At 26.2% G+C, this 11,612-nt stretch overlaps 3 protein-coding genes across 7 annotated transcripts; 2 read left to right on the plus strand and 1 right to left on the minus strand.

The window, feature by feature from the left end:
• The first annotated feature begins 89 nt into the window (after positions 1-89).
• Positions 90-3,070, plus strand: bou (glycosylphosphatidylinositol anchored membrane protein boudin). 2 transcript variants are annotated; one of them, XM_035879161.2, is made up of 4 exons: positions 90-255; positions 1,389-1,544; positions 1,865-2,005; positions 2,698-3,070. In XM_035879161.2, the coding sequence occupies exons 1-4, from the start codon at positions 189-191 to the stop codon at positions 2,898-2,900; spliced, it is 567 nt and encodes a 188-aa protein (XP_035735054.1). In that variant the 5' UTR covers positions 90-188; the 3' UTR covers positions 2,901-3,070. The 2 variants fall into 2 exon arrangements, with proteins under 2 accessions (XP_035735054.1, XP_085519252.1); XM_085663126.1 differs by having other exon boundaries at positions 91-255; positions 1,865-2,027; positions 2,698-2,914.
• A 225-nt stretch (positions 3,071-3,295) lies between these two features.
• On the minus strand, positions 3,296-8,840 carry LOC118447328 (coronin-2B). Of its 4 annotated transcripts, XM_035879150.2 has the most exons (10): positions 8,573-8,832; positions 7,598-7,821; positions 6,208-6,405; positions 5,998-6,114; positions 5,583-5,897; positions 5,020-5,244; positions 4,630-4,839; positions 4,391-4,508; positions 4,075-4,301; positions 3,296-3,963 (listed from the first exon to the last, which is right to left on the minus strand). In XM_035879150.2, the coding sequence occupies exons 2-10, from the start codon at positions 7,604-7,606 to the stop codon at positions 3,769-3,771; spliced, it is 1,614 nt and encodes a 537-aa protein (XP_035735043.1). In that variant the 5' UTR covers positions 7,607-7,821; positions 8,573-8,832; the 3' UTR covers positions 3,296-3,768. The 4 variants fall into 4 exon arrangements, with proteins under 4 accessions (XP_035735043.1, XP_035735042.1, XP_035735040.1 ...); XM_035879149.2 differs by lacking the exon at positions 7,598-7,821 and having other exon boundaries at positions 4,087-4,301; positions 8,573-8,840; XM_035879147.2 differs by lacking the exon at positions 7,598-7,821 and having other exon boundaries at positions 8,573-8,748.
• Positions 8,841-9,678: 838 nt separating this feature from the next.
• Positions 9,679-11,612, plus strand: Uba3 (Ubiquitin-like activating enzyme 3). The gene is made up of 4 exons (XM_035879016.2): positions 9,679-10,067; positions 10,171-10,531; positions 10,605-10,934; positions 11,055-11,612. Exons 1-4 carry the CDS (start codon positions 9,820-9,822, stop codon positions 11,418-11,420), a joined length of 1,305 nt encoding a protein of 434 aa, XP_035734909.1. The 5' UTR covers positions 9,679-9,819; the 3' UTR covers positions 11,421-11,612.

The raw sequence follows: 11,612 nt of genomic DNA on the forward strand, positions 1-11,612 counted from the left end.
CTAGAAAATTCATTTTGTTTTTAATGAGTAGATATGCGTCATCAAATCAGATCGGCAACATTCGGTTAAATTCGGAATTACTCGGATAATAATCCAATAAAATGATTCGTGTATATGTAGTTAGTAGTACTCGTAGGTAACTTGTGCGTTTTTCGACCGTGTAAAATATAAGATAAAATCATATTGAAATGACTATTAAAGATATTACGAAGATGCTTACAATACTCGTGATTTTTTTAATCTACGTTGGAACAGGTAAGTTCTATAGCACAATGTATTTGCATATTCTTCAATTTATCACAATCAGACAATATCTGGGTGAGGCATAACTAACAGATTTCTTCATAAATTTATGTGGTTGGTATTACTCAAAAAATTTGACCAATCGGAATTATTTTAAATTCAAACAATTCTATGCTAACGAAATTTTAGCAAGTGCAATTATGCATTGAAGTTAATATTTTTTAGCAAAATTTTGTTGCCAATTAGAAGATTATTAATACAATGATATAAGAGTACAGCTATAGTATGAAATAACTTCGTATATGTAAACATAAAGATTTTATCATGTTATTAAGATTCTCAGCTTATGTTAAAATTAGTGTAACTTAAGATAATATTGAATTGTATCAATAATTATTTTATTTATCTTTTTCGTGAATGTGATTTATATGTATCATGTTCTTCTTATAATCGTTTGAAATGATTCGCAAAGAGATCCTTATGAACTGATCCTTATCAAATATGAATGTAAGTATACTCGTATATGTATATGTATCACGCGTTTATGCGTATAGCATGATCTTGCTTTTCAGTTATTATCTAATTATACACATACACACACACATACAATGCAAATAACAATAATACAATTAAATGTATATGTATTTTGTACATATGAGCACGTATTTATATATAATTAGATAAGTTGTAGAATTAGAGAATAACGTAAATAATATTGATTCATCTTTGTTAAAATATATAATATGAAGTAAATCCTAAATGTTCTTATTTTACTATCAAAATTTCGAAATAAAAACAAAAGATAGTATACTATAGTTATCGTTTCAAAACGTTGCATTCCTATTAATAAGGATGATGTTTCTAGATATGTAACAATTCGAAGTTTCAGTCTTTTATTACGAAAATTTATATCTTCTACGATGCTTGCATGATACTTCTTTAAGAAGCATTACTTCATTAATTTCATTTGATATTTTTTCAAGGTAGATGCAATTCTTTAAAATGTGATGATAATCCGATATACGTATTTTTGATCTTTTACCAAATTATTTTTGAACCAACAAATAGTGAAAAAAGAATGAAATGGAAATTCTATATGGTTATATTATATCAACCTGTCTTTTATTTATTGTTATGTTATTTAGTCCACAGTATTCGATGTTACCAATGCACCAGCACAAACAACACACATCCTTTTCAATGCAACGAGTTCCTCACGAATGACATTGACATAGAGCCAGAGTCTTGCGATGCCATTTTTGGAGCACAATACTGTGTAAAACACATTGGCCGATTTGAGGGTAAAACAAGTGACGAAAAATATTTTAAATTTCAGACTATCGGTGCCTGATGGGTAATTAATATCACATAACATGCACTGGTAGAACGCAAAAGGAAGGGGTATTCTAACATTAATAACTAACCATGGGATTATTTTTCTTATTTTTATCTTAATTATTTGGTGTCTATGCTAAATAACTGATAAATAAATAATCACTGATTTAGGAATTCACCATATCTAGAAAACTGAAATACGATAAAATTTTCTATTGTTATTCATTGTCATAGTGTTAACAACAGTGATAATCAATGAAAATAATTTTAATTGATCAAATTATAGCCCTGGAATGTTACCAATGTACATCCGCGGACGAATGGCAATGCTCGGATGGTGAATTAATTAAAGATTCTCTACAACCAATAAACTGCAGTCACATTTACAAAGCGCATTATTGCGTCAAAACCATTGGACGATATGGAGGTTTTCATTCGTGGTTTATTCGGTGAAATTATTCGATGTTGTATATGCATGATTGTTTTTTAATTTCTAAATTAAGCCTAGTATGTGTATCTGTATATCGAATAATAATTTCTATATTATATATATATATATGTATATGTATATAGCGATATATATATATATGTATATATATATATATCATTGAATTAAAAAATGAACAATATAAAAAGATATAATGCTAAGCATTAAATAATTGTTCTAAATTTTAATAATCTATTCGTATTATGAAATCTTATTATTGTTTTAAACTAAATATAATATTGTTATAAATATTATATTTTTTGTTCTTTTTACTAATGCTTAAATACTTGTTTTATTTGAATATATTTTTTGTTAACACTCTACTTGTATTGTTTTGTTTTTACAATTAACTTTTTGTTTTATATAATATGTTTAAAATATGTTATTTTATTTATATGCATGAATGCATGGTCAGTAAAAATTTTAAAGTATATATAGAAATAACACTAACTTATAATTTGTATATACATAGGATAGATATTTATCCTTGTATTACACTCTCACTTAATTGTAATTCAATCATTATTTTGTAACACTTCATATAAGCAGTGATTATATTTCAAAAAATGTAATTATAAATATATATATATATATATATATATATATATACGTATTCATGTATATTCTAATAGGTGGAGTTGGTACAAAAAGATTTTGCTCAACTTCGCACTTGGGAAATTACTGCAACTATGTGCTTCAGCCGGGAGATAAACTAACATATCGAACGTGCATCTACACCTGTAATAGCGATGGATGCAATTCTGTATCTACTTTAAGGTCTACAGTCAGTGTTTCCATTATATTACTTCTTTTACTCACCCTATTTTATAGATGAAGACTCAGCATCGTTAATAAAAACAATCATATTCATATATCAAATTTTATGACAATATATTACTTATATTTTACTATTTGGAAAATGAGTATAGTTTACATATATAAATATTTTGGTTGTATTATCAATATTATCAATATTTCGTGCATGATAATTATTCTGTTTCTTTAACATTTATTTGTCGACAAACTTTAATTAAATAATCTATGCATTTTGATACTTTACTTTTAATAAATGTGTAATCTTAAACTCTAATAAGAGAATATTTTCTAATACGAGTAATCTGTAAAATTTTCTTTGGCATATTATTTTATTTAACGAGTAATACAACAAATATTAAGAACATTTTATTATAGAGCATACATGACATGTGTATATGTATTTGTATTTACTCTTTTTATGTTATTTATCTGTTTTAATGCACAAGTAAAAAAGTAGCAAGATTATATGAATATTATATTGTTTGTCTAATTTGTTTTAATTTATATATATAATATATATATATAATAAGAATATTACTTTGAACTTCTAATTTTGTTTGTACATTTGAAACATGATATAATTTTATGTACGAATTGGAAAAATGTTCAAAAGAAATGTTGGAAATCCATTAATTTAACACGCAATTTGCATAAATCTTCATAATAATGTACTTGATATCCACATATTTTATATATGCAATACAAATTTGTAAAAAAAAAGAACTTACGCATGCAATTTCATCTCATTTTCATGAACATTTAAGATTATTTTGTTCTTAAAGCACGAATATAGCAGACTATTTGGTTTCACAATTTGCACGAAATGTATAAAAAGTTTATATAAAGGATACTGATGAAATTCTTTGACTAAAAGGCATTATCAAGCGTTACTGATGTTGTAATTTACGCACTTGTTCTTCTAATTCCTTTATACGAAGTTGGCTGTTAGCAAGCTGACGGCGCATCAACCGCAATTCATCTGCTTGACGTACATATGCCAATCTAAGTTCTGCTTCGTTGTTAGGAACGTCAATGGTCTCGATAACTTTATTGTTGCTTAGCGATGTTGTTATTATATTATTCTGTAAAAAATAACTTTGCTTGTAATTGACTATACTATACATGGGACATAGTCTTCGCAAAATAGTAAGAAAATAGATTACTTTACGAGGCTTTTTTTATCGTTTTCTTACTTGTAAATTTACATTGGCAAATTTTTGCTGTAACTGTTGAAATTTAGTGCTTTGATTGCTGGATGTTTTTTGACTTTTTTCCGTTATATTATGTAACTCTACTGGTCTGTAATCAGGAACAGTTTCGGTAGACAAAAATGCAAATTTTTTCTTATTATTTAAATCTGTCGCTGGAGGTAATAATGGTTGCTTGTATACGCGTGGTTTATGCGTAGAAATACTACCACCTATGGAAGTAACAATAGAAAAAAATAATGATTATAATGTTTATGATTATTAAACATCCACTTAAATTTACATTAAAATGATTTTATACCTGTTTTAAGTGATATTAATATTGGTGGATTATTCATGCCACTGATCCAATCTCTTGCTGAAAGTGCAGGACAGGTACCTATAGTATCAGGATACAAGTCTTCTTGAAATTGGTCGCTCTACAAAATAGAACATAAAAACACTAAAACATGTAAATTGATATCAGTTAATATTGTTGTTAAGTATATTACTTGTAGTTATAGGTCACATAATTTGTTATTGAGTTTACTTTTTTTTTACCTTTCGAGGTACAATCATTGAAATCGGTTCACACATGCCTCGAGTTGCATGTAATTTATAAAATCTAAAAACCTCGCAAATACTTGTATTTATGCCTCTTTTTGGCATTACACCTAATCCTCTTTGTGGATTACCAGAGATGAATTGACTGAGATAATGCATCCATGGAACTTCATTAACTACCTCATAATACCGAATATTACCATCACCCTGTAGAAAACAAATGTTAAATTTTTTATTTAAAAATATTCACTATAGTAATAATTACTACAGTGAAAGTCATACCTGAAAATAAGTAAAAAGAAATTTTTCTTTATTCCAATCTGTATATATATTAATATTAAAGCAATATTATCTTCTTGGATGTATCTATCTTAATACGTTTATTACCTTTCCTGCTAAATACACCATATTTGTATCATTGTCGAAATATGGAAAAATAACACCGCTAGATGAATCTATAGTTTCACGAGTAAGAGGAGCTGTTAGATCATGTTGACACCAAATTGCGTATTGTCTATCTGAATGTCTACTGAATCCGGTAGTCAATAAACGTCCAGATCCACCAAGAAATACCACTTTACTTGCTTTGGTTCCAGCATGACAAACTCCTTCCTGAATTGAGCATGAATTTATAATATATAAAAAATGAAAAATCTGAGAAAAGAGGAAACTATTTATCTTATTGTTTACATTTGGCTAGAAAGAAAGATATTAAAAAGAAATCATCTAATATATATTTGAACATATAACTTAAAAATAAATGGGTATTCTGCGTTTTATCTCTTAGAATGTTAAAAACAAATTTAATATTATAGTAAACAGTTACATAGTATTTATCAAATAAGATAATTATTTGTAAAAAACAAATAACAATTGTATTAAGTAAATTAACAATTGTATTAAAAGTAAAAAGAGAATAAATGAATGCTCTTCCACTTTTATAAACTTACCGAAACTATAATACCTGATCTAGGTTCAAAGACACGTAATCTTTTATCTTTGCATGTTGTTGCTAATAAACTTCCATCTCGATTTAAAGATAAACTATATATCACATCAGGATGTCTGTCAATGATGTTCACTGCTTCTCCCCTACCGACATCCCAAACAATAACAAGATGATCAAAACCTATGCTGAAAAGGATATTTTCAGCTACAGGATGCCAATCTATGTATGATACTCGACGTTTATGACCTTGTAGTTCAATAAGCCATTCTGATAAGTTTCTAGATAGCCCCCCATCTGGTATATGCCATAATTTTATCTGTAATTATTATTTCAAATATTAAAACTTTCAATATAGTAAGTTTAAGTTAAAGTTTAAATTAAATTAGAATGATAAATATTAAATTATTGCATCATACTGTGCAATCGTCTGAACAAGATGCGATAATATTATCATTGAATGGATTCCATTTAATATCCAAAACAGGTCCCGTATGTCCAGTAACTCTACTAGCATTGAAATCTAAACGTCCAGTCTGAAATAATATAATGATAATCATTTACTCAATGTCTATTTTTTAAAACATTCATAGTAAATAAATCATTTTTTTCTTCATTATATAACTTACTCTATCGAGAGGTAATACTAGAAATGCGCCACCTCCAGCTACTTCTGTAACAATCGCTAGAAATTTAGGATTGACAGCACAAAACTGTGAGTCATGAGCATTCTTTGTAATCTTGATATTGTCATAACATTTTTCCCTCTTAGCTGGTATACCATAAACGTGACGGAATTTGCTGCTCCGAACACCTCGAAACCATGACTACAATAATAATAATGAATGAGCAAAATATATTATTGTCCAAATTTTAGTTATTAAAATGAACAATTAACGAATTATTTTAATAAAGTGCAATAAAATTATATTATGCATAATTATTACATTGAATAATATACAGCCACATGCAATTTTAAAATACTTTATCAGCGCTTAACATCACAATGATAATGAAAAAAATACATATATATATAAATATATAGTTAAACATTTTTATCGGAATTTATGGTGTTACAAAACATCAATGCAGCATTATAAATAATGAAATAATTTATTTATATGTACTATATACGAAATATTTTTATAAAAGCAAAAGAAAAATATAAATTTCTATTGTCACAAATACAGCAAAATAATGTATACATAATGGTAAAAAATATTTTTAAATATATTGCTACTATTTACAAGATATTATTATAATATTTTTCTAGGATAGAAATATCTTTACTTTCATTAGATAATAAAAAATATTACCTAATTAAATAAAAATATTCCAAATAATTGTTCATCGATCAATGAAAAAAATATGGCAAACAAAATTTTTATAGTTGAACAGAAAATCATTTCATAAATATTCCGAATGAATCATTTGCTTTAATAAAATATTTTATTATGAATACCTGTATTATCTCTCTGTATTTCCTCTTTTCGTTTCCCTCATATTTTAACAAAACAGAAACTTTGTTTTTTAATTTCATTTTAATATATCTTCATCATATATATCATATTATTATATACTATATTATATTAAAAAAATATATAATAAAAATATATAACATATAGAATTATGAAAATAAATAAAGCAAATTATCTATTAAAATATTCTATATTCCATAATACAAAATTTAATATATATATGATAAAAGGTAATTAGATAAAAAATTTCAGGTTATTAATAAATTACAATATTTAAGTATTGATATTGACACGTTATAATAATATATGTTATAAAAACAGATTTAAAAGATAATTTTAAAAGAATTCAGTTGTCACACACAAAATAAAATTAAATAAATGATGCAAAGAAAAAAGTAATACGTATAAATAGTAAAACTATTTTTATTTCATATTTTAATTAAAAATCTCTTTGATACAAGTTAAATTATTAATGAATAGAAACGAAGAAGAAAAGAGAAAAGAATAAGAGAGGGAGCATGAGAGATCATAAAGCACTTACCTCACTCATTGTTGATCATATTTGATGACAATCAATATATTTCCAAAATAATATCCATTGGACATATACATCTGTGATCTCCAACAATAGGCCTTAGCATAAAGCAGACTGTAGAAATCAACAAATCTGGACCCATGTATAGAAAAATGATAAATGGGACCACATACTCAAATGGCTTCCTAGCAATATTGTGTCGCTACCATGGTGAGATCATGCGTAATTTACTAAAGAAACAATAAAATAAAAGAAAAAATAATAAAAAACACTGTCCATCTAATGACAAATTAAAACTTTTCAAAGATTATAAGTATATAATCTTTATTTATAATGACTAATAGTATCTTTCTTTACGAATAGATAAGTATGCACATTATACTTCTATGTTTTCAATATGATTAACATACATATATAATCGTTATTAAATTTAACACTTTTATTCTGTTCCTGACACGTCTGTCATTTTGTTTTAAATTATAAATAATGCATTATTATAAATGTTTAACATGCAATTTAAAATATATACCATGCTTAAATGATATGAATAAATAAATGTAGTCTAATTTGATATATAATATATTCATATAATATATAATAAAAACACACATGCATGCACAAACTGAGCACATATATACAATATCTATTTAATCTAACATTCATTTAAATGAAAAACGAGCAACGCTGACAAACATATAAAAATGCAAAGTATATGTATATAAAGATTTTTAAAATGTCATGGCATTGTATATCCTAAAATTAATCAAATATTCAATGAAACTAGAATATTATTGTAATTATTATTTTTATGATAATTATATTCTGTAATTCATTTAATTCCATTGTTCATTTGACAAGAAATTTTAATCTCTTTTAGACATGTATTTAAATGTCTATCGTTTGTCTACAATAATGTATCGAATTTGTGATTAAAATCAATGCCATATTTTTGGATGTAAAATAATAAACATTTATTCTTACTTTTCCGTTTGGCTTATAACAAGCTCTAACGTCTACCATGTTGTTTAATGCACTATCCGTATCTTCCAAATTCAATTTTTCATTCAAAATCTCGTTGGATCGTCTCATTTCCCAATCGATGATATTGAACGCTGCCAAATTTAACACAACTTTCGCTTTAAAATTCTGTAACTTTCTTATTCACGTGTTAATTAATTAAAAATCCTATTCATGGTGAAGCAAACATCTAATGACATTTAACGACACTAGATGACACGGTACGACACCAAATGTAAAGGGTTCAAGAATAGAGATATGAAACTCTATAAACTGTATAAAGTTGACTAAATTTTAATGGAGAAAAGAAAATAATATATTTCAATAAATTGTATAAAACTATGTTTTAACAGAGTAAAAAAAAATAATACATCAATTTCTTTGAAATAAACTATACTCGCTAAAATAGAAAAAAAATTTAATTTAAATAATTTAAATAAATAATTGAAACTATTTACATTTCAAATATTAGCAATATTAATGCATTTTACATATATCCATATATTACGTGTAAATACATAAAACTAATTCAATTGACACAAAATTTTATTATATATGATAATTTTTAACATATATAATATGTTTGATACATTTTTATACAAAATTAAAGTTCCTTGATTTGAACCAACTCTAAAGTACTTAATATTATATAAAAAAGAATTATTTATATACAAATATTAAAATATATATATATATATACATATATATATATATATATATATATATATATATATTATATAGATTTTTGTATTCTGCGCAACTCCAGAGAACATTTAAATTCTCAATGAACATCTGTGTACATTATATCAAAAACTTATTTTAATTTCTACTACATGATGTCGATTATTGATGATTAAAGAGTAAGTAAATCTATAAAATCTAAAAATTTTTCGGGTTGTTCTATTTACGAGTAAATAATAATACTGAGTAAAACATAACTGTAGCCTATAGATTGCTGTGATAGTTTTCATACCCAAACGTTACTGCAAAAAGTTACTAGGCATTCTCAATTTTTATATGACTATAGGAATTTAATATATTACGATATTATCAAGAGTGAGCGATCATTGATATTGTCTATATATATCTATACACATACGAAATATACATAACGATGATAAAACAATTTCTTTCACTAGCTTACGATGATACGTTATTGACATTTTTAAAGTTCATTAAAAATAATTGTTCTTATACAACTTTTTGAAAAAATGGGTTCTGATCATACACATAGACGATGGAGTAATTTAAGAAAAATTTTGGAAAGATCTGGACCGTTTTGTAGACCAGATTTTGAACCATCTTCTGAAACATTACAATTTCTTTTAGAAAATTGTAAAATACTTGTAATAGGTGCTGGTGGTCTTGGTTGTGAATTATTAAAAGATCTTGCCTTAATGGGTTTTAGACAAATTCATGTGATTGATATGGATACAATTGAATTATCTAATCTTAATAGGTATACTGTTTGGTACTAGACAGATCATATGCTCGATTATCAGTTTGTTTTAAAATTATTTATTTTTACAAGCTAAAAACAATTTGCGAATTTCAATTTTCAGACAATTCTTGTTTCGTCACAAAGATATTGGCTCTTCGAAAGCTGAAGTAGCTGCAAGATATATAAATTCCAGAATCTCTGGGTGCAATGTAGTTCCACATTGTTGTAAAATACAAATGAAAGATGAAGCATTTTATAGGCAATTTCATATTGTCATTAGTGGTTTAGATTCTATTGTTGCAAGAAGATGGATCAATGGTATGCTGTTATCTCTTTTAGTTTATGAAGATGGTGAATTAGATCGTTCAAGCATTGTACCCATGATTGATGGAGGAACTGAAGGTTTTAAAGGAAATGCAAGAGTTATATTACCTGGATTAACAGCTTGCATTGAGTGTACATTAGATCTATATCCACCTCAAGTAACCGCTCATAATATTAATATTTAATACCTCAAGCTAACAAAATAAAAATTCTTTGCATATTTTTTCATAGATTACATACCCACTGTGCACGATTGCCAATACACCACGTTTACCAGAACATTGTATAGAATATGTTAAAGTAATACAATGGCCAAAAGAAAATCCATTTGAGTCTGTAATAGATGGTGACGATCCACAACATATAAATTGGATATATGAAAAATCTAGTGAAAGGGCAGCTCAGTTTGGTATACAAGGTTTAACATATAGACTTGTTCAAGGTGTCGTAAAAAACATTATACCCGCTGTAGCATCTACGAATGCAACAATTGCTGCAACTTGTGCAACTGAAGCATTTAAGCTTGCTAGTAGTTGTAGCGCATCCTTAAATAATTACATGGTATTTATATTTGATTAAATAAGTTTGCATTTTGTTTTATTCAATTTTGATACATTTTCAGCATTTTTATATGTATAAGGTAACAAAGATATTGCTATTCATAATATTTTTGCTTATAAGGTACTTAATGATCTGGATGGAATTTATACATATACCTATGAAGCAGAGAGAAAAAAAGACTGTGTGGCATGCAGTCAGCTAGCAAAGGAAATAGTAATTACAGATTCTAAATTCAAATTGAAAGATTTAATAGAACTGCTATGTAATAAACCCGATTTACAAATGAAAAATCCTGGTCTTACTGCCAATATTGATGGTAAAAATAAAACTTTATATATACAAGCAGTTTCAAGTATTGAAGAAAAGACCCGTGAGAATTTATCTAAAACATTAACAGATCTTGGACTAAAAGATGGCAATGAAATAAACGTTGCTGATAGCACAACGCCAAATGCAATTGTAATACGACTGAAATTTTTATTTTAATTGAAACTGTTAATAATACTTACAATTCTGCATAATAAATATATTCAAGATTATTGCGGTGATATCAAAGAACTAAAATACAAAACATATATTGTAAAAAATAAATATCTTCCCATTATTTCTAAAATTTCTTTTAAAATAGCCTTCTATTTGTTTCTGATCTATTCAGGTAACAAAAAGATTTATAATAAA

Source organism: Vespa mandarinia, chromosome 20 (genome assembly GCF_050613455.1).
Source record: "Vespa mandarinia isolate Hongniang chromosome 20, ASM5061345v1, whole genome shotgun sequence".
NCBI classification, from domain to species: domain Eukaryota; kingdom Metazoa; phylum Arthropoda; class Insecta; order Hymenoptera; family Vespidae; genus Vespa; species Vespa mandarinia.